General features: G+C 42.6%; 1 protein-coding gene across 2 annotated transcripts in view; it reads right to left on the bottom strand.

The window, feature by feature from the left end:
- Nucleotides 1–751: 751 nt before the first annotated feature.
- The window catches only part of LOC115178330 (butyrophilin subfamily 2 member A2), a 33,021-nt gene continuing 10,337 nt past the window's right edge, over nt 752–23,435 (bottom strand). For both annotated transcript variants that reach the window (XM_029739464.1, XM_029739467.1), the window contains one exon: nt 752–1,537. In XM_029739464.1, coding sequence (XP_029595324.1) covers nt 1,494–1,537 — 44 coding nt within the window. In that variant the 3' untranslated portion in view covers nt 752–1,493. The remainder of the gene's footprint in view (nt 1,538–23,435) is intronic.

Raw genomic sequence — 23,435 nt, 5'->3', positions numbered from 1 at the left:
CCCCGATTTAGAGGCGCCACCAAAGTGGGGTGAGCCAGTGGTGGAGTGGGGTCTGCGTCTCGCCCCTGAGCCGCCACCGCGGATAGATGCCCACCCGAACCCTCCGCTATAGGTTTAGGTTTTGTGGCCGGAGTCCACACCTTTGTGGGTACTGTCACGCCCTGACCTTAGAGTTCCTTTTTATGTCTCTATTGTGGTTTGGTCAGGGCGTGAGTTGGGGTGGGCATTCTATGTTCCCTATCTATGTTTTGTATTTCTGTGTTTTGGCCTGGTATGGCTCTCAATCAGGGACAGCTATACATCGTTGTCGCTGATTGGGAGCCATACTTAAGTAGCCCTTTTTCCACCTGTCTGTGTGGGAAGTTGTTTTTGCATTGCTGTGAGTAGTCTGCGAAACTGTTCGTTCGTTGTGTTGCTTCTTGTTTTTGCTGGTTCACCATTTATATTAAAATATGATGAACCCAACCCACGCTGCGCCTTGGTCTCCTTCCAACAATGGACGGTACACATACAGAGAAGAAATAACACATTTCGTTGAACTGCGAATTTCTCAGTCTATATGACAGCAGTAAAACATCATGGGAACTGAAACAGTCATTATATAACTGCAACATTAAGACAATAGCAGCCTCTTTCATAACATAAAACAATTGTGGCATTTTCAAAAGTATCATAAACAACCACCAGGTAAACATTTCTATGTTCAACTTGAAACTGAAACCAATTCTCTCAGATGAACAATTGACTCTTGTTTTTCAGGTTTACAGTTGCGTTTCATTGCACTGCCTTCATGGAGGCGAACCCTGGGCAAGAAATAAATATAGATCTGAATTTTCCACCACCAGATAGCGCAAGACAAGAAGAAAGGAGAAAGAGGAAGACCAAAAACATAATCATCTGTGGTAGGAGCAACAGGCTTTTGGTTATCAGAGTGGGTGTTGTAGTCTTGCGAAACCCTCTTTCAGAAGGGAAACCAGTTTTACTACATGTTTTCAGAAAAGTGCTGTGTTCAAATTGAATGTTCGCACAACCTTAGTATAGAACAGTGTGTAAAGTTATAGTAATTAGATGGTATGGTGTTACAGTATAGTAATAACAACCACTATGGTAGAATCTACAGTATAGGAAACGTGGAATGTTAAACCATGCACCTTGTAGTATAGTGTGTACAGTGATTAGATTACCTGGTATTACAGTATACCAATGTTCTGCAGTGGTAGAATCTAGAGCATTGTGACACCATGGCAACCCTGTATAGAAACATTGATATATAGGGCAGTTACATATCATCTGTAATCAACCACAGACCTTAAAGGTTGCCATCATCAGTAGATTATGAAGAAACAAATGCCTCAATCAGAATGACCTGAATGCCAAAGTGACTGTCATCGGACACTTAACAGGAAACAGTCCATCAAAAGATAGTGACAAGCCCCTTATTGATCGTCAAGGAAACAATCCCTTCCAGAGACTGCCGGTTAACGAATCATTTACTAGAGACTGGAATGCTGGTCCTGTGGACTGTCACAGTTTAGACCTGGAGAGAGGGAGAGTGAGAGTGAGAAATAGAAAGAGAGGTTGAGAGAAAGAGAAAGTTAGAGAAAGAGAGAGAGAGAAAGAGCATAATGTCACACAATAATAGAAAGTAAAAACAGGAGAGACTCTTCACTAATCATTACAAGGAGCACAAGCAGCATGTAAACTACAAGATAACCACAAGGTTAACTACAGGACAATCAATCATTTAAAAAAACATGTCCCCTATGAAGCTATAATGCTGAATAGAAAGAGAGCCATCATAAATACAGTAGATGTAGATAATATTTTAGATATAGTCACTATAGATGTACAATAGAGATAGACATGTTAGATGTAGATACAACATACAGTGAGGATAACTTTTCCTTCTGCCTCATCATTGTGATGCCTGTCTGTTGGGTGGCCACTGTGATCTATAACCAACAAGGACAAGTCAGAAGCTGATCTGTGACATATTGTGGAGGAATGTCATCTAACATTTAAATCTCCAGAGGAACATTGCCTCCTTCAAAGTTCAGTGAAATTAACAGTCGGGCAGAAACAGAAAAGTTAGTCAAGATAGCAAATCTTCCCTCAGTGAAGACAGGCCCATATTTCACCCAGCATTATATAATAGTATGACCCAAATACATAATCTCCCTTCAACACAGCCATGCAGCTAAACTACCGAAATTACAACAAGGGTGAGTCAATTCTTAAGATTTCCCCATTGGAACAATGCAAAATTGTCACCAACTAGTAAACACCAACTAGTAAACAATTAGTAATCATCCGGTCTCCATTTTATACTCCACTTGTGACAGATGAAACACTTCCCTTTGACCTACATTCAATCACCCTAATAGTCATGTTTAATAGGAAAGCTAAGACAGATACTGTGTGTACTGCATATCAGACATATTTCCCTCTGAAGCTACACTAAAGAGGAACTGATAGAGGATGTGGTTAGTAAGGAGATTTGGAAGGGTGAGAACAGACAGACGTGTTCTGGGTGAGTGGCCCGTTTCACTGTCCAAAATGGCTAGTTTCACAAACCAAAAGCATGTGAATGCTAGCCTGGTAAAATATCTGTTTGTACTACTCTTACCAACTCCATAGCTCATTGTCAAGACAAAAATGTTAGTCATGACAATGAGTGACAAGGATTTGGCATGATAGCCCAAACAGACTGGCACTCAGGCTATATGAATGCATTATGGAGTGTTGTTGTAATCACTTGTTGAGTTATAATTTTGATCAAATATGATGCTGGTCATTATAAAGTATATGTATTGCTTGTACAGTGTATTCTGTGAACTGTCTAGGAAAAATGGGAAACCATAAACCCAAAGTGACAAATTCAAATCAAATGTTTTAATAAATACTGAATATTGATGTAACGGGCGTCGTAAGGATTAGACCAAGGTGCAGAGGGAACGTGTATACTCATCTTCTTTATTAAATCAAAAGAAGGAAAAACAAAAACACGTATACAAAACAACAAACAACACTAAACAGTTCTGTCAGGTGCACAGACACAAAACAGGAAACAACTACCCACAAATCCCATAGAAAAAACACCCCTCCTAAATAAGACCTTCAATTAGAAGCAACTAGGAGCAGCTGCTTCCAATTGAAGGTCAACCCCATTAACTAAACATAGAACTAGACATACTAGAAATAAACTAACAAGAACCTAGACCAACAAACCCCGAACCACATAAAACAAACACCCCCTGCCACGTCCTGACCAAAGTACAATAACAAATAACCCCTTTACTGGTCAGGACGTGGCAATTGAAGGACATACTCATTAATGGCAAGGTGGACTGCCTTCGAGCACCTGTGAAAAAAATTACACAAAACCTACTATTACAATAAATCCTAAAACAAACTATACTGAACAAAAATATGAATGCAACATGTAAAGTGTTGGTCCCATGTTTCATGAGCTGAAAAAAAAGATCCCAGAAATGTTCCATATGCACAAAAAGCTTATTTCTCTCAAATTTTGCACACAAATTTGTTTACAAGCCTGTTAGTGAGCATTTCTCCTTTGCAAAAATAATCCATCCACCTGAGAAGTGTGGCATATCAAGAAGCTGATTAAACAACATCATCAATACACAGGTGCATCTTGTGCTGGGGACAATAAAAGGCCAGTCTAAAATGCGCAGTTTTGTCACACATCACAATGCCATAGATGTCTCTAGTTTTGAGTGAGTGTGCATTTGGCATGTTGACTGCAGGAATTTCCGTTAGAGCTTGTTGCCAGAGAATTTAATGTTCACTTCTCTACCATAACCTGCCTCCAACGTCGTTTTAGAGAATTTGGCAGTACGTCCAACCGGCCTCACAACCGCAGACCACATGTAACCACACCAGCCCAGGACCTCCACCTCAGGCTTCTTCACCTGCAGGATCATCTGAGACCAACCAACCAGACAGCTGATGAAACTGAAGAGTATTTCTGTCTGTAATAAAAAAACGAATTCTGCTAAACTGGTCCTGGCTCCCCAGTGGGTGGTCCTATGCCCTCCCAGGCCCACCTATGGCTGCTCCCCTGCCCAGTCAAGTGAAATCCGTAGATTAGCGCCTAATTTATTTATTTCAGTTGACTGATTTCCTTATATGAACTGTAACTCAGTAAAATTGTTGAAATTGTTGCATGTTGCGTTTGTACTTTTGTACAGTATACATAAAAAATCTAATCAGTACATGAAATGCAATGTTGATGAACAATAAATAGCCTACTAGTGCATTTCATGCTTAATCCATTAATATTGACTTGGATTGAGCATCAAATACACTGTTTTTCATGGTTAGTATAAGCCTTTACCACAGATGGCTGAAAGCCACTGATCATATAGTAAAGATGTCTTCTGATGTTTATCTACCGTACTTGACAACTGGCTAAGTATTTTCACTAGGTTGTTTGACTACTGAGGTACTTGGCAGTGCAACTTTAAGGTAAACATCCCCATTCAGAGCCAAAATGGGTGGCTGCCAACTGCCAAAGCATCCATTCCCACTGCACAGGTTATTCAGCACAAACTAGCATGCCAAGCAGAGATCCATGGTACTCAACAAACCTTCATACAATGATATCTGTTCATGGAGGAGTTACACACACACACACAGAGAGAGATCACACATATCAGCCAGGCCCACGTAACACACAGTCTAAGAGAGCTGTCATCAGTCTGTAATGTATGAGTATGACAATTAATGTGCTTACATTGGACGGAGCGCCTCTTAAATAGCAGCACAATGACCAGAGATCCTATGACCCCAACTAGGGCAAGCCACTGGGAGGTGGAATCAGAAGCAAAATCATATTTTTGGGGGAAAATAAACAATTTACAAATGAAATAGGAAATGCACATGTTTTAAATACACGTAGTGCTACTCTATCTGTCACCAGATATAGATGCACAAAGTCCATAATGGAGAAAAAATAAAATCAGATTGATTATTTTTGCAAATCTAATCCAGTAGACCTGGATTCAGTCAACCAAAGATCAATGTTTTTTCAACTAAATAGAAGTTCCAATATTTTTCTAAAATATCAAATCCAGAGGAAAAGGTTAGCTATGACTGGTCAAAGTCAGTATCAGGTCATTTCACTTGTTCCAACTTAATTTCCAGCAGAGTAATTTTTTGGATTATTTTGATATCTTAAAAATAAACACACAGACTAGAGCTCTTTTCTAATCTAAATATAATCTTAATTTACTTCCCATTGCTAAGACTAATTCGTTTTCACATCAGATGGATCATTTTTATTTGGAAATTCCCAGCCAGGCAGGTCAGAAAAAAACATTCAAAATGGCTGCCAGAGGTAAGAAACAACTGCAGAGACAGAATGTTCTGGTAAGAAGGTATTATGACTGCACTGAATCGTGATAAGAGGGAGCATTAGAGACAGATTGGAGACTATGAGCTCTAATTTGCAACTAGCGCAGGTAGTTACAACTCCACTATCATTATTTCCCCCTCTATAGACCTATTGGATCAGATCAACCTAGTAATTTCCTATAGGCTCATCAGATGACAATCAGACTGGGTTAAGCAAACATTGAAGAGCTTCTGTCTTCATGTTGAAACATGCATGGAATGTTTCTTACCCAAACCAACACAAGCATTTTCCTTTTTTCCAGTTTCAAGGAAGATGTTCAGTCAGATTGAGGAGCATGTTACGGTCTGACCTACTCCACTCCTCAGTGACATGTTGTTCTCTCATTATAAGGCTGACTTTTATTGTGCTCACACATGATAAAGACGTCATGAAAAGGCCTATACTAATAAAAGAAGACTAGATTGAGGCTGAATTGTTTACAATGATCAGGATCAGGATGAGGGAATACGGGAGACTGGCAGGTTTTGGATTTTGCCCTGCTTTCAAAAAGGATGACATCACCAACATCATTCATGTATACCGACCACGATGGCAGAACGTACCTGCTGAACATACAAACGGGATCTCAAACGATGCCTTCCTCTCCTGGACTCCATTGGTGTTGTGCACTGTGCATGAGTAGTTTGTGGAACCACTGTATGTAGCCTTCAGAACTGTTAGTTTACTGGAGAGGCTAAACGGTTTGTCGTCTGTCTTTTTGGCCAGAAGTTCAGCATTGGCTGTGCAGTTTGTGCCAAACTGGTAAAACCACTGGATCAACCCTTTCTGTTGCCCGCCTGTAGAGTTGCAGAAAATGGTCACATCTGTGTTCTGTTTTGATGCAGTTCTCAGGAATGGGACTCATGGTTGGTGGTTTGTACATAGCTGGAAGAGAGAGAGAGGAAGATAAATTATATTACATACATGTGGGTGCAGTTCGCAAAAACGTCAATGAGTAAACATCGTTAAGACAGACTTTGCACCTTTTCAACATCCATCCGAGGGTTATAACTTGGAATGAGATTACTGGAGGAGTGATTTTTAATAAACTAGAATGACCTTTCTTCTACCTCTAACACTCGTTCTAATTTAGTCTGATTACACTAGGCCTATTGTGTAAACACTGATTGCATGACATGGGTAGAATAACATTATGGTGGCTAGTTGTGGACATTCCCACTGGTAATACTCTGTGTCATTCTGAAACAGAAAGTAACTCTGGCTCCTGCTGTGCTGTACTGTCCAATCCCACACACGAAAAAGATCTGAACTCCCCCTGAACATATTCCAGAATAAACATCCTTATCAACTTTGTATCAAAAATGTATGGAAGTGCATGTGTGTGTGTGTGACAATGGAAGTTGAATAGAACTTAATTTAAACACATTTCAGCATGTGGGCATCATAACACCCTGATGAAGGCTATGAGCTGAGACACATTGAAAAAGTTGTTGTATTCTATTCTTCTATTGTATTCTATTCTTCTATGAACCTGTGTTGAAAGGTGCTTATCTTTTTATTATCACACTTGGTTGAACTATAGACAGTACAGGACTCACCTGTGACACTGAGGCTGGTTGTAGCTTTATCATCACCACGGTCTGTTCCCACCATGCATTCATACACCCCCTTGTCGGCCATCTTGGTATTAGTCAACAACAAGGACACATTCATATTATTCTTGTTCCAGGATGGCTCAGCAAATTCAAACCCAGGGATTAGGTTAAATGTATCTTGATGGTATTCCAACAAAAGAGTATCAACTTCCACATTCTTCCAGGTCACGGTCGAGATGGTCACGTTCTGAACAGCTTTGACGTTACACTGCAGCAATGACTGCTGACCATAAACCCCATGGTATTCTTCTTTACACTCCACTTTGACAAATTCTGTGAGTAAAATATCATGACAGAGAAAAAGATGACATAAATACAGAAGATAATTACTTTTAGTAAAAATAATATACAGTTCTCCCAAAACACAAAGTTAACAATCTGCTGAAAACAATACATCTATTTTTGTATATAACATTTTATAACCATTATCATGGCACAACTTACTCTCAGAGGAATTTCCAGCTCTGATACAGGCAAAATGAATTGCAAAAAACAGGAAGCTGGTAGCTAAAGTCATCTTTGGATTCCTGAGTAGGAAGAGAGAAATGTATAATGACAACACTTGTCACAGCAGTATGAGGTAAGTCTATAGACTGCGTGAGGTAGGTCTATAGACTGCCTATCACTCATTAGGCCATAATCTATATCACATGACTGGGAATACAGATGCATCTGTTGGTCACAGACACCTTTAAAAATAAAAGAGCCTCACAGTATTTATGTGCATTCAAATTGCCATCGATAAAATGCAATTGTGTTCATTGTCCACAGCTTATACCATCCCAGCCCATACCATAACCCCACCGCCACCATTGGGAACTCTGATCACAACTTTGACTCAGCAAACCGCTTGCCCACACGAAGCAATACACTTGTCTGCGGTTGTGAGGCCGGTTGGACTTACTGCCAAATTCCCTAAAAGGACGTTGGAGGTGGCTTATGGTATAGAAATAAACATTACAATTTCTGATAACAGCTCTGGTGGACTTTCCTGCAGGTGTAGCGTGGTTCATTCTGCGTTGTGTACTTTTAATCAGGACACTGCCACAACTGGAATTATGATGGTTGAATCATGTTTATTGGTCCTGCACACGAAGAGACAACACACAATAGGTTAGCCCTCGGTGCAGTCACAGCTCTCGGGCACCTTGCTAGCTGAAGGTCCGGCAAAAGAGCGGGAACTGCATACATACATTCAGTGCCCATCAGCACACTATACAATACAGTTAAAATTATATACAACATATTCGGAACAAAATAAAGGACATACCTGCACACGAAGAGACAACACACAATAGGTTAGCCCTCGGTGCAGTCACAGCTCTCGGGCACCTGCGTGACCACATAGCAACTCACTCAAACACGGTCCCAAATACTCCCGAGTTACAATAGGTACCCTAATTAGCGAGCTGGTGAAAGTTAACATAAATCTTTATAATTGTTCACATTGTAACAAACCCTATAATTGCGTAACAGCACTTTATGTAACTTTACCACAGTTTTATATTGCCAAATTACGGCGCCAAGGACAACATACCTTGCTAGCTGAAGGTCCGGCAAAAGAGAACGATAACAGGGTCCGCAAGTACGGATAACCCGCGATGGACCAAACCAAAATATACAAACTTTTACAATTAGGTGTATTTACAATATAGATATCAAAAAATGGTTGTACACTGAAAAATAACATTAACTATGCTGCTGTAATTAAATAAAGAAAACACATTGAATTATTATTATTGTTATTAACTTATTAACATCCCCTCTTGCCCTGGCCTACTTGAACTGTCCTTGCGTGCAACTTGGTGCATAATCTAGGGGAACAACATCACTCTACTACACAGGCAGCACGCCAATTGCACTCTTCCTCAAAACTTGAGACATCTGTGACAAAACTGCACATTTTAGAGTGGCCTTTTATTCTCCCCAGCACAAGGTGCACTTGTGTAATGATCATGCTGTTTAATCAGCTTCTTGATATGCCACACCTGTCAGGTGGATGGATTATCTTGGCAAAGGAGAAATGCTCACTAATAGGGATGTAAACAAATTTGTTCACAACATTTTTCTGGGATATTTTATTTCAGCTCATGAGACATGGGACCAACACTTTACATGTTGCGTTTATATTTTTGTTCAGTGTAAGTGCATAGTGAATGAGGGCCTAACACAGGCCATCAGGCAACTGTCCCCTATTAAACAATCTATTTGTTACCTCCCATCTGGATTGTCAAAATGCCTGTTTCAACTATTTGTTTGGCAGGCAAATACAATCAAATGTGAACATTATACAAATAGACAAAAGAGCATAACATTTTACATTTTAGTCAGACACTCTTATTCAAAGCGACTTAAGTGTTCATCTTAAGATACACTATATATACCAAAGTATGTGGACACCCCTTCAAATTAGTGGATTCAGCTATTTCAGCCACATCCGTTAATGACAGGTGTATAATATTGAACACACATCTATGCAATCTCCATAGACAAACATTGGCAGTAGAATAGCCTTACTGAAGAACGCAGTGACTTTCAATGTGGCACCATCTTAGAATGTCATCTTTCCAACAAGTCAGTTCATCAAATTTCTGCCCTGCTAGAGCTGCCCCGGTCTACTATAAGTGTTGTTATTGTGAAGTGGAAACGTCTAGGAGCAACAACGGCTCAGCTGTGAGGTGGTAGGACACACAAGCTCACAGACTGGGACTGGCAAGTGCTGAAGCGCGTAAAAATCGTCTGTCCTCGGTTGCAACACTCACTACCAAGTTCTAAACTGCTTCTGGAAGCAATGTCAGCACAAGAACTGTTCGTCGGGAGCTTCATGAAATGGGTTTCCATGGCCGAGCAGCCGCACAGAGGCCCAAGATCACTGCGCAATGCCAAGTGTCGGCTGGAGTGGTGGAAAACTTGCCGCCATTGGACTCTGGAGCAGTAGAAATGCGTTCTCTGGAGTGATAAATCACGCTTCACCATCTGGCAGTCTGACGGACTAATCTGGGTTTGGCAGATGCCTGAATGCATAGAGCCCACTATAAAGTTTGGTGGAGGAGGAATAATGATCTGGGGCTGTTTTTCATGGTTCGGGCTAGGCCTCTTAGTTCCAGTGACGGGAAATCTTAATGCTACAGCATACAATGACTTTCTAGACGATTCTGTACTTTCAGCATGACAATGCCCCCGTGCACAAAGCGAGTTTCATACAGAAATGGTTTGTTGAGATCGGTGTGGAAGAACTTGACTGGCCTGCACAGAGCCCTGACTTCAACCCCATTGAACACCTTTGGGATGAATTGGAACGCCGACTGCAAGCCAGGCCTAATCACCCAACGTCAGTGCCCGACCTAACTAATGCTCTTGTGGCTGAATGGAAGCAAGTCCTCACAGCAATGTTCCAACATTGCTGGAAAGTCTTCCCAGAAGAGTGGAGGCTGTTATAGCAGCGAAGTGGGGACCAACTCCATATTAATGCCCATGATTTTGGAACGAGATGTTTGACGAGCAGGTGTCCACAAACGTTTGGTAATGTAGTCTAGCTAGATGGACCAACCACATATCACAGTCATAGTAAATACATTTTTCCTCAGTAAAGTAGCAATCAGCAAAGTCAGAGCTAGTAAGGGAGGGAAAGGTCAAGTACGGATAACCCGCGATGGTCCAAACCAAAATATACAAACTTTTACAATTAGGTGTATTTACAATATAGATATCAAAAAATGTTTGTACACTGAAAAATAACATTAACTATGCTGCTGTAATTAAATAAAGAAAACACATTGAATTATTATTATTGTTATTAACTTATTAACATCCCCTCTTGCCCTGGCCTACTTGAACTGTCCTTGCGTGCAACTTGGTGCATAATCTAGGGGAACAACATCACTCTACTACATTCACCCCCACTGTTTTACACTAGATTATAGGCACAAAACACATTACCTCGAAGGTAACAAAGCAAAGAAAGAAAAAAATACAAATAAATTCACACCCACAGAGCGACGGAGTAACCCAGTGTAGTCCCTTAAGTCTAGACCCACAAATGGTCGATCAGCTGGAAAGCTATCCCGCGAAGGATTAGGAAAAATAAGAGGTAGCTAATCCCTTATTCAACCGTATACAAAAAAATGCCAAATACATTTTATGCTGATGAACTACACACAAAGTTACATGAATTGTCAAAAATATTAGACCAACCCACCAATCACTCTAAGACCCAGTTAGGTTACCATATACACACAAAAAAATGAAAAGGTAGACAATATCCTACCGTCACTGAGAAACCAAGAACGGTTTCATTTCCTGTGTAAACATAGTTTGGATTAACCTATTCACTGGCTTAATAAATCTACCTAGTCTAGTCCGAACACCCTCACCCAAAAACCTAGCAGGAATGTCACGGACAGCACTAACCGTGCTCAGAGGTCTAACCTCAGGTTGGGGAATACTACAACTCGGCCTATCCGGAGCCAGCACACTTTCAGTTACAGACTCAACACTAGTAGTGTCAGACGACTGATCAGAATCCTGGTAGATTGCCACAGACCACACTGACAAAGCATCTTCAACCAAGTTAACAACATCTGTCACAGCACCATCCCCACTGAATGGAGTTTCGCCATCAGAACTCTTGTAGGCTTTGGGGATCTCTCTCTGGTCCACTTCTACTGAGCACACCTCACTCAAGGGGACGTCATATGGCCGTTCCACTTCACTTCCATCAACTGAGACTTCACCATCCTCTTGGAATATCCTCCCAGAAGACTCAGGAAGGCTTGCTACCCAGTGGACAGTCCTTGCGTCACTCCCATCCATTTTGCTGGACGCTGCAGACATCTCAGAGAACACGTCACCACTCGATAGATATCCGTGACTCTCAGGTTCCTCCCATGAAGGCAAAGGCAGAAAGTTGACTGGCATAATCAGGTTCCTATGCACCGTCTTGATGCGTCCAGTGGTAGGGTGCTGTATACGATATGTGTTCAGTGAGCTGTTCTTCGCAACAACTATGTACACCGCACTGTCCCAGCGATCAGCCAGTTTCTTCTTGCCCCTCTCTCCCTTGTTAGCAAGTAGAACTCTGTCTCCCTTCTCTACCGAATGACCCTTCGACCGTCTGTTGTAGACCTCGGCTTGTCTCTTTTGTTGCTTACTTGCATGCTGCTGAGCCAATGTCATGGCTTCTCTCAGATCCTCACCCAAAGACTGGACATACTTATCCACATCGACCGTGTCCCCATCCAACAGCACACTTTCAAACATAACATCTACTGGCAACCTAGGGGTGCGTCCAAACATCAAGAAGAAGGGCGGAAACCCAGTAGTCTCGTGAACAGTGCAGTTATAGGAGAATGTCAATGTGTTCAACATCTGAGGCCATTTAGCCTTGGACCTTGCTGGCAGAGCTCTAATCATCCCACCCAGCGTGCGATTTAGACGTTCTGCTTGACCGTTCCCCATGGGATGATAAGGTGTGGTGTGGGACTTTCCAACACCAGATAACTGAAGTAATTCTGCAATAAGTGAACTTTCAAAGTTAGCACCCCTGTCAGAATGGATACAATCAGCGAACCCATAAACGCAGAAGAAATTATTCCAGAGAACACGAGCCACAGTCTTAGCAGACTGGTTTGAACACGGATACGCACATGCCAGCTTAGTAAAGTGATCAGTCACTACTAACACATCAATAGACTTGTTGTTTGAATCTTCTGCAGTCCAGAAATCAATACACACAAGTTCCAAAGGTGCCGTTGTCACAATGGAGACAAGTGGAGCTCTTGCTTCAGGCTCAGGTGCTTTACTCAACACGCATCTCTTACAGTGGGCCACGTATTCCTTGACATCCTTTTCCATAGAGTTCTAGTAAAACCGCTGTCTCGTAAGCCACAATGTGCGCTGCTGACCCTGATGACCAGCATCATCATGAACTCCCTTCAACACAAGGCCCCTCAAAGACACAGGTACAACATACTGGAATATTTTCTTCTTACTCACTGGGTGTTTTGAGACACGATACAGAATCCCTAACCGCGTGGTGAGTTTTCCCCACTGTCTTAGAGTATAAACTGTTTCATTAGCTTCAAGGACTCGCTCTCTCCTAGATGGGCGCCGGCCTCTATCTACAAAGAACATGACTCTGCTGATGACAGGATCCAGTGACTGGTTATCATACAGCTCCTTGTGTGTAAAGACAGGTAAAGGGCTCTGACCCATGGACATCAACTTCTCAAGGTGCTGCGCATGTGAAATGGCCCTCACCGTGGCACCATCATCCCATCGGCGGTGAGCATGGAGGACAGCAGACACCTCTTCACAGGAAACCAACCCACTGACATCGTCTCCAGCTCTACTTAACTCACTCCCAGGAGCCATAGACGTTCCACAGCCAGCCTCGGGCTGTTCACAGGAGAGGCGGAACATGTCTTGAACATCATCCACTCGAAGACCTCTGGCTTCCTCCAGCAGGACATCATATGGAATTCTTGTCAGTCGGTGCAGAACTGTGGAGCGGACAAATGGCTCTCTGCTCAAAGCATCAGCAACGACATTCTAGGGACCTGGTATGTACTGGATATCAAAGTCAAAGGGTGCCAGCTTTGCAACCCATCTCTGCTCGCATGCATCAAGTCTCGGCTTTGTAAGAATATATTTGAGTGGATTGTTGTCGGTCCACACAGTAAACTTATGCCCTCGCAGCCAATGGCTGAATTTATCATGAATGGCCCATTTCATGGCTAGAAATTCCAGCCGGTGAGCAGGATACTTGGATTGTGCATGATTAAGAGATTTACTAGCAAAAGCTATTGGCCTGGCTATTGCCGTTCCATCTTGCACTTGGGATAGTACAGCTCCCAAACCACTAGTAGATGCATCCACAGAAAGTAAAAATGGCTGAGAAAAATCTGGATGAGCCAGCAGTGCCTGGTCAACTAGTGCTGATTTCAAAGCTTCAAAAGCGAGTTGACATTCGGCAGTCCAGTCTGCAGCAGTGAGCCTGCGAGAGGGACCAGGCCTCCTCCCACCCTTGCCTCTCCTAGGCTTCTTCTGACCTGTAGTTAGCTGAAACAATGGCCTAGCAACCATGGAACAATTCTCAATGTAGTGCTGATAGTATACTACCATACCAAGAAAAGAACGGATTTTGCTAGGAGACGGAGTGACACCATCAGCTTCCATCATCTCGCTCTCAGTCACGTTCAAAATAGTTTGAACTTTAGCAGGGTCAGTGGCTACACCCTCCTGAGAAATGATGTGACCCAAAAACTTAACAGACCTCCTCAAAAACTTGCACTTAGACGGAGACAGTTTAAGATTGTGCTCCTGCAACCGCTGAAAAAACATCTCAAGTCTCTGCAGACTCTCTTCCTCAGTCTTAGCAAAAACCATCAGATCATCCAAATAACAAAGGAGACTTAGAAAGTTTTGGTCACCAAAAATGGTCAGCATCATTCTCATAAATGTAGCCGGGCTGTTGCAGAGGCCCTGAGGCAACCGATTGTACTCGTGCAGGCCTAAAGGAGAGGAAAAGGCCGTGTATTTCCTGTCCTCTTCATGCAGTGGCACGTTATAATACCCTGACGTCAAGTCCATTGTGCTGAAGAAGGCATTACCTCCCAGCGCGGCCAGTACATCAGCCTGATGAGGCAGGGGATGAGCGTCCTTTACAGTGCGGGCATTTAACCACCTAAAGTCAGTACATAGGCGCAAGTCCCCATTCTTTTTCCATACCAGCACCAATGGTGAGGCATACTCACTGCTTGATTTTCTGACGATTTCCTTTTCCTCCATATCATCCAGTGTTTCCCTGAGTTTTTGGTAATGAGCTGGAGAAAGCCTACGATAAGGTAATCGAAATGGGCGGTCATCAGTCAGCCGTATGCGATGGCAGAACCCCTTTGCCTCACCACAATCTAGGCTATGTCTAGAGAACACTGTGTCATACTTCCCAATTAAATTGACAAGTTTATCCTTCCAGAACTGTGAAACTGGACACTCCTCAACAGACAGGCCTTGAAGTCCAAGATTGCTCAGTGTACTGTTGCCATGAACTACACTGCCACCAACTGAACTCTTAGATGTCAGACTGCCGTGCGAGCTGTCACATTGAACTTTAGCCACGTTCTGGTAAGCTGCTTGCTGCTTGACATCATCAAAATCCTCTAATGCAATGCAAGGATACACATCCGCCACTTTAGCATTTCGTCTCAGGGTAACTGGTGATGTTGTTGGATTCATTATCTTCACAGGTAGCCATCCATCCCCCCATAGAGGCGTAACTACTCTCCCCACTAGTATGTGTCGATTCACACAACGAGACGTGCTGGGCTCGACAACAACAGTACTGCCCACAGAGAGTTTTGTCTTGGGGGTAGGCGGCCCCACACTAGATGCTCACTCATGGGTTGGAGTGTTACTGCTCTCTTCAACTTAATGGTGCCTACTTTATCTGGGATAGAGTCTCCTCTCCATCTCTCCAGATTTGACAGGAGACGCAGGAAGTGGCTGTCATCGCACTGGCTAGAGGAACCTGGTGTACCCACCACCCGCCAGTAGCTGTCATTTGATTTGAACTGTCTAATCAAAGACTTCAACACATTAGTGCCCACAATGAGTTCATCAACCTGCCCATCTACAATAAGCACTGGGACTACATAGCTGAAACCATAAAGCTGAATTTTTAAATCACACATGCCCACTGGGCTAGTTTGCTTCCCACCACAACCCACCAGGATAATATCTGAAGGAGCTAGAAAGTTCCCCTCTACCACTCCTGCCTCCCTCAACCGAGGTACAATATCTGCGGTCAGAGTAGTAGCCATGGACCCACTATCTAACATCCCCTTCAGCTCAACTTTATCCTGTACTAGCACGGAGGTGTAAAACAAACTGTCATTCTGCGTAATTCTCATTGTGTTCTGAAAAATGACTGTGTTGTTCTTGGGTACTGACTCACAAAAGTAAGAATAAACAGATTGGATATCATCATCAGTGGAGGAAAAATAAGACTGCCCCACATTGCCCTCCTCAGAATGGAGGCATTCTAGTTTTCCTGAGATCTGCCAGTCTGTCCACATCCAGGGTTCTGTCGCTGCCCAGCCTCACTACAGTCAAAGCTAATGTGGCCCGGAGAGAAGCACTTGAAGCACAGCTGGTGCATCTGACAGTGAGCTTTGGTCCAGTGATTAGTGCTTCCACAGACGGCGCACTCACGCTGACGTTTGTGGAACTGTTTACGGGGCCCTCTGTTCACAGACTGAGTATTGCTGACCAGAGCCTTCTCTAACAAAGTCAAAACCTTCTCTAATGTCTCACCCTCAGATATAGATGGTGCCTGGTCTGGTTCACGGCCACATTGAGAAAAGGATGACACCTTAGGTCTGTTCACAGGACCCACTCCCTCCTGTGGGGAGTCAAAGACGGCAGCCACCTGCTGTGAAAGTTGTGTTCTACATGCTCTACGTTCCCTTAACAGTTCATCCAACTGATCCTGTACCTCACTGGCTGTCCAGTCACGAAGGGGTTTGCTCTTGAACACTTGGGCCAACTCTCTATCAGGACAGTTGCGTACAAACATGACTGCCAACTCTGAGCACTCATTGGGTAAGGTCCTGCCCTCACTCACAAGGTACTGTTTGGCTGCCTCTGCAGCTTTGTTAAGCCTAATCCAGAAATCTATTGGACCCTCATTAGCATATGGTTTGATTGAATAGAAATCAGCTAATGGCATACCTGAGCAGACAGTATCCCCAAAGTGTTGCTTGAGAACACTGAACACCGCCTTAACATCTGTGACAACAGGGTTGTTACGCATCCAGACTTTGGTCACATCCCGTGCCCTCCCCATGAGCCTAGACATCACCTCCCCAACATTCTCAGACCCAGTGTAACCCCTCTTCTCTAAGTAGACTCCCATTAACTCCTCCCACTCCAGGACAGAGTACTTATCTGAGCCATCACCCCTAAAGAAAGGTGGAGGACTAACATCGGACTTCACAACCAGATTCAGCTTGGACGCATCAATAAAGGTTGACCCACACTGCTCAGGCAGGGGAACCTGCTGGGGTTGGTGAGGGGGACAGGCAGGAGAAAGACTTGAAACCCCAGACTGCAGTAAACTTGCTCTGATAGATTCACCTATCTCTGAACCAATCTGCTTAATAATGTCACTAAGCTGACTCGGAGGCGTCCCATTATCACTGAGGATTGTGGATGATGGTACATCAAAAGACAGAGGTGGGATACCCTGGTCAGGTGGAACAAACAGCCTACCCCTCCCAGCGCTTGAAAACTCAGGACTAGCAAACGCTCTACTCCCAGGAGCTGACTGTACACTTGGCGTAAATGCAAGGACACCCCTCCCTCGACCCACACTAAAATCCCCAGCATAACTCAATCTATGGACTTGAGAATCTACCATGGCTCAACAGGGCACTAAAATACAAGGTAATTTACTGCAATCAAATACAAAAAAAAAATGCAATATACAAATTCATCAAAAACATACAAATAAGCACGAATACCTGTATCTAATGAATATGCTACACTCACATTCACTGTTTACAGTATATCTTAGCTTACAGCAAACCATCAACAAATGCGCATGCGCAGGTCGAGCGCCTCAGCCACATGCACAGCTCCCGGGGGTCGGCTCGAGCTGACCAGTCGGCAGGTCACGGCACCAGTTTGTAGCGTGGTTCGTTCTGCGTTGTGTACTTTTAATCAGGACACTGCCACAACTGGAATTATGATGGTTGAATCATGTTTATTGGTCCTGCACACGAAGAGACAACACACAATAGGTTAGCCCTCGGTGCAGTCACAGCTCTCGGGCACCTTGCTAGCTGAAGGTCCGGCAAAAGAGCGGGAACTGCATACATACATTCAGTGCCCATCAGCACACTATACAATACAGTTAAAATTATATACAACATATTCGGAACAAAATAAAAGACATACCTGCACACGAAGAGACAACACACAATAGGTTAGCCCTCGGTGCAGTCACAGCTCTCGGGCACCTGCGTGACCACATAGCAACTCACTCAAACACGGTCCCAAATACTCCCGAGTTACAATAGGTACCCTAATTAGCGAGCTGGTGAAAGTTAACATAAATCTTTATAATTGTTCACATTGTAACAAACCCTATAATTGCGTAACAGCACTTTATGTAACTTTACCACAGTTTTATATTGCCAAATTACGGCGCCAAGGACAACATACCTTGCTAGCTGAAGGTCCGGCAAAAGAGAACGATAACAGGGTCCGCAAGTACGGATAACCCGCGATGGACCAAACCAAAATATACAAACTTTTACAATTAGGTGTATTTACAATATAGATATCAAAAAATGTTTGTACACTGAAAAATAACATTAACTATGCTGCTGTAATTAAATAAAGAAAACACATTGAATTATTATTATTGTTATTAACTTATTAACATCCCCTCTTGCCCTGGCCTACTTGAACTGTCCTTGCGTGCAACTTGGTGCATAATCTAGGGGAACAACATCACTCTACTACACAGGCAGCACGCCAATTGCACTCTTCCTCAAAACTTGAGACATCTGTGACAAAACTGCACATTTTAGAGTGGCCTTTTATTCTCCCCAGCACAAGGTGCACTTGTGTAATGATCATGCTGTTTAATCAGCTTCTTGATATGCCACACCTGTCAGGTGGATGGATTATCTTGGCAAAGGAGAAATGCTCACTAATAGGGATGTAAACAAATTTGTTCACAACATTTTTCTGGGATATTTTATTTCAGCTCATGAGACATGGGACCAACACTTTACATGTTGCGTTTATATTTTTGTTCAGTGTAAGTGCATAGTGAATGAGGGCCTAACACAGGCCATCAGGCAACTGTCCCCTATTAAACAATCTATTTGTTACCTCCCATCTGGATTGTCAAAATGCCTGTTTCAACTATTTGTTTGGCAGGCAAATACAATCAAATGTGAACATTATACAAATAGACAAAAGAGCATAACATTTTACATTTTAGTCAGACACTCTTATTCAAAGCGACTTAAGTGTTCATCTTAAGATACACTATATATACCAAAGTATGTGGACACCCCTTCAAATTAGTGGATTCAGCTATTTCAGCCACATCCGTTAATGACAGGTGTATAATATTGAACACACATCTATGCAATCTCCATAGACAAACATTGGCAGTAGAATAGCCTTACTGAAGAACGCAGTGACTTTCAATGTGGCACCATCTTAGAATGTCATCTTTCCAACAAGTCAGTTCATCAAATTTCTGCCCTGCTAGAGCTGCCCCGGTCTACTATAAGTGTTGTTATTGTGAAGTGGAAACGTCTAGGAGCAACAACGGCTCAGCTGTGAGGTGGTAGGACACACAAGCTCACAGACTGGGACTGGCAAGTGCTGAAGCGCGTAAAAATCGTCTGTCCTCGGTTGCAACACTCACTACCAAGTTCTAAACTGCTTCTGGAAGCAATGTCAGCACAAGAACTGTTCGTCGGGAGCTTCATGAAATGGGTTTCCATGGCCGAGCAGCCGCACAGAGGCCCAAGATCACTGCGCAATGCCAAGTGTCGGCTGGAGTGGTGGAAAACTTGCCGCCATTGGACTCTGGAGCAGTAGAAATGCGTTCTCTGGAGTGATAAATCACGCTTCACCATCTGGCAGTCTGACGGACTAATCTGGGTTTGGCAGATGCCTGAATGCATAGAGCCCACTATAAAGTTTGGTGGAGGAGGAATAATGATCTGGGGCTGTTTTTCATGGTTCGGGCTAGGCCTCTTAGTTCCAGTGACGGGAAATCTTAATGCTACAGCATACAATGACTTTCTAGACGATTCTGTACTTTCAGCATGACAATGCCCCCGTGCACAAAGCGAGTTTCATACAGAAATGGTTTGTTGAGATCGGTGTGGAAGAACTTGACTGGCCTGCACAGAGCCCTGACTTCAACCCCATTGAACACCTTTGGGATGAATTGGAACGCCGACTGCAAGCCAGGCCTAATCACCCAACGTCAGTGCCCGACCTAACTAATGCTCTTGTGGCTGAATGGAAGCAAGTCCTCACAGCAATGTTCCAACATTGCTGGAAAGTCTTCCCAGAAGAGTGGAGGCTGTTATAGCAGCGAAGTGGGGACCAACTCCATATTAATGCCCATGATTTTGGAACGAGATGTTTGACGAGCAGGTGTCCACAAACGTTTGGTAATGTAGTCTAGCTAGATGGACCAACCACATATCACAGTCATAGTAAATACATTTTTCCTCAGTAAAGTAGCAATCAGCAAAGTCAGAGCTAGTAAGGGAGGGAAAGGTCAATTGCGAAAGGCTTTTTTTTCACATTGAAGGAAACACATTCCATTATTAAGGAAACACTTGTGTGGGAGATGACAGTACTGTTAAATTAATTCAAGTGACCACTAAAGCTGTTGAAGTTATTCTCCCCCATAATATCCTCATTGCTTCTAGAGCCAATGCAGCTGAACAATGCCCAAAGGAATAAACAGCTGCAATGAGAGAAAAATTGATTTTTTCCTCCCTTGTGAGGGCTACTGGAAGGACATTTTACAGAATGATGCATGAGATAGGCCTACGGATGCAAAAATGCAGGCAATGATCAAGGGATTAAAAGGACGTAGGACCCCACTAACATGGTTGTTGTTTGAGAGAGAAAAAATCCATATAGTTTACTTGACATATGGAGAAAGTTCCAATATGTTGGATACACAAAATTAAACATTTGCAAGACTCAGAACCTTCACTTCGATGATTTAAGATGATTTAACACAGAATCAACCTTGATTGGTGGGAAGAAACAGCTTGCCTTACCTGCTGCTGTGGTCAACTCATTGAATGAGAAGTAGAACAACAGCAAACACTTCAGCAGTGACATCACCATCACCACAGCTGTCTGTATACTGTTGTCTGTCTCTGTCTGACATCTACTTATAAATACACAGGAAATAGGATACATCTGACATAACAGTCCCTCACAGTCAACCACACCTTCATGTATTACTGCAGTCTAATTTAGAATTCTTAATTGAATCAAATTCTATATATATATATATATATATATATATATGTTATAATTTCAATGGTTTATTGTGTTAGTCAAAAAATATGGTGAGTGGAGAGTTCAGATGGATTGCATTGTTATAAAAACACAACAGACCTATCTGTAAATTCACATATCTACAGGCATGTTAAAGCATATCAAAGTTACATCATGTTATGTTCATGTTATTTATCTGTCAGATGCTGATTTTTCTCAATGTTAATCAAACTCAGCTCATATCTCTTCTCACGCTTTTGCATCATCATTTTAATGTGAGGAGAGAAATTCCTCTAGTGGACATGTTGCTTCTGTTCAGTGTCACATCTCAATCAAACCATATTCACAAGGGACGAAATGAAAGCTGATGTAGAGGGACCACCTGAACATAAGATACGTTTTCCGTTGCGAATTGGTTTTGCTACTGTGTACTAATGTACTGTCGCTGGGCTAAAAAAATACAGTCTTCAGGTACTGTAACTACTTACAGTGCCTTGCGAAAGTATTCACCCCCTTGGCATTTTTCCTATTTTGTTGCCTTTTGTTGCCTCATTTGATTTACACAACATGCCTACCACTTTGAAGATGCAACATATTTTTTCATTGTGAAACAAACAAGATATGCGTTTTTAAAAAACTGAAAACTTGAGCGTGCATAACTATTCACCCCCCCAAAGTCAATACTTTGTAGAGCCACCTTTGGCAGCAATTACAGCTGCAAGTCTCTTGGGATATGTCTCTATAAGCTTGGCACATCTGGCCACTTGGATTTTTGACCATTCTTCAAGGCAAAACTGCTCCAGCTCCTTCAAGTTGGATGGGTTCCTGCTGGTATACAGCAATCTTTAAGTCATATCACAGATTCTCAATTGGATTGAGGTCTGGGATTTGACTAGGCCATTCCAAGACATTTAAATGTTTCCCCTTAAACCACTCGAGTGTTGCTTTAGCAGTATGCTTAGGGTCATTGTCCTGCTGGAAGGTGAACCTCCGTCCCAGTCTCAAATCTCTGGAAGACAAACAGGTTTCCCTCAAGAAATTCCTTGTATTTAGCTACATCCATCATTCCTTCAATTCTGACCAGTTTCCCGGTCCCTGCCGATGAAAAACATCCCCACAGCATGATGCTGCCACCACCATGCTTCACTGTGAGTATGGTGTTCTCAGGGTGATGAGAGGTGTTGGGTTTGTGTCAGGCATAGCATTTTCCTTGATGGCCAAAAGCTACATTTTAGTCTCATCTGACCAGAGTACCTTCTTCCATATGTTTGGGGAGTCTCCCACATGCCTTTTGGCGAACACCAAACGTGTTTGCTTATTTTTTTCTTTAAGCAATGGCTTTTTTCTGGCCACTTCCGTAAAGCCCAGCTCTGTGGAGTGTAAGGCTTTAAGTGGTCCTATGGACATATACTCCAATCTCTGCTGTGGAGCTGCAGCTGCTTCAGGGTTATCTTTGGTCTCTTTGTTGCCTCTGATTAATGCCCTCCTTGACTGGTCCGTGAGTTTTGGTGGGCAGCACTCTCTTGGTAGGTTTGTAGTGGTGCCATAGTCTTTCCATTTTTTAATAATGGATTTAATGGTGCTCTGTGGGATGTTCAAAGTTTCTGATATTTTTTTATAACCCAACCCTAATCTGTACTTCTCCACAACTTTGTCCCTGACCTGTTTGGAGAGCTCCTTGGTCTTCATGGTGCCGCATGCTTGGTGGTGCCCATTGCTTAGTGGTGTTGCAGACTCTGGGGCCTTTCAGAACAAGTGTATATATACTGAGATCATGTGACAGATCATGTGATGCTTAGATTGCACACAGGTGGACTTCATTTAATTAATTATGTGACTTATGTAATTAATTATTCTGAAGGTAATTGGTTGCACCAGATCTTATTTAGGGGCTTCATAGCAACGGGGTTGAATACATATGCACGCACCACTTTTCCGTTTTTGTATTTTTTTCATTTCACTTTACCAATTTGGACTATTTTGTGTATGTCCATTATATGAAATCCAAATAAAAATCCCTTTAAATTACAGGTTGTAATGGGGGGGGACACTTTTCCAAGGCACTGTATATAATACATAATTCTGAAGAAAAAAAATGATTTCCTTTGTGCAGTAATTATATACATTTTCCTCACAATGGGTTTACTGCTTTTGGTTCCTTAAAACAGTTTAGATCTTAGAACATGAAAGAATGCAGATTAGCCACCCCATCAATTATGATTTTTATTTGTTTAAAGATTATAGTATTTAAAAACAATTGAAAATATTTACAAAACGTTCAGTGTAACAACTTTCTCACTGCCCTATATTTAATGAACAGTATAGTGCAGGATCTGAACAGGAAA

Source organism: Salmo trutta, chromosome 38 (assembly GCF_901001165.1).
Source record: "Salmo trutta chromosome 38, fSalTru1.1, whole genome shotgun sequence".
Taxonomy (NCBI): domain Eukaryota; kingdom Metazoa; phylum Chordata; class Actinopteri; order Salmoniformes; family Salmonidae; genus Salmo; species Salmo trutta.
This window is presented reverse-complemented; position numbering and strand designations above follow the sequence as displayed.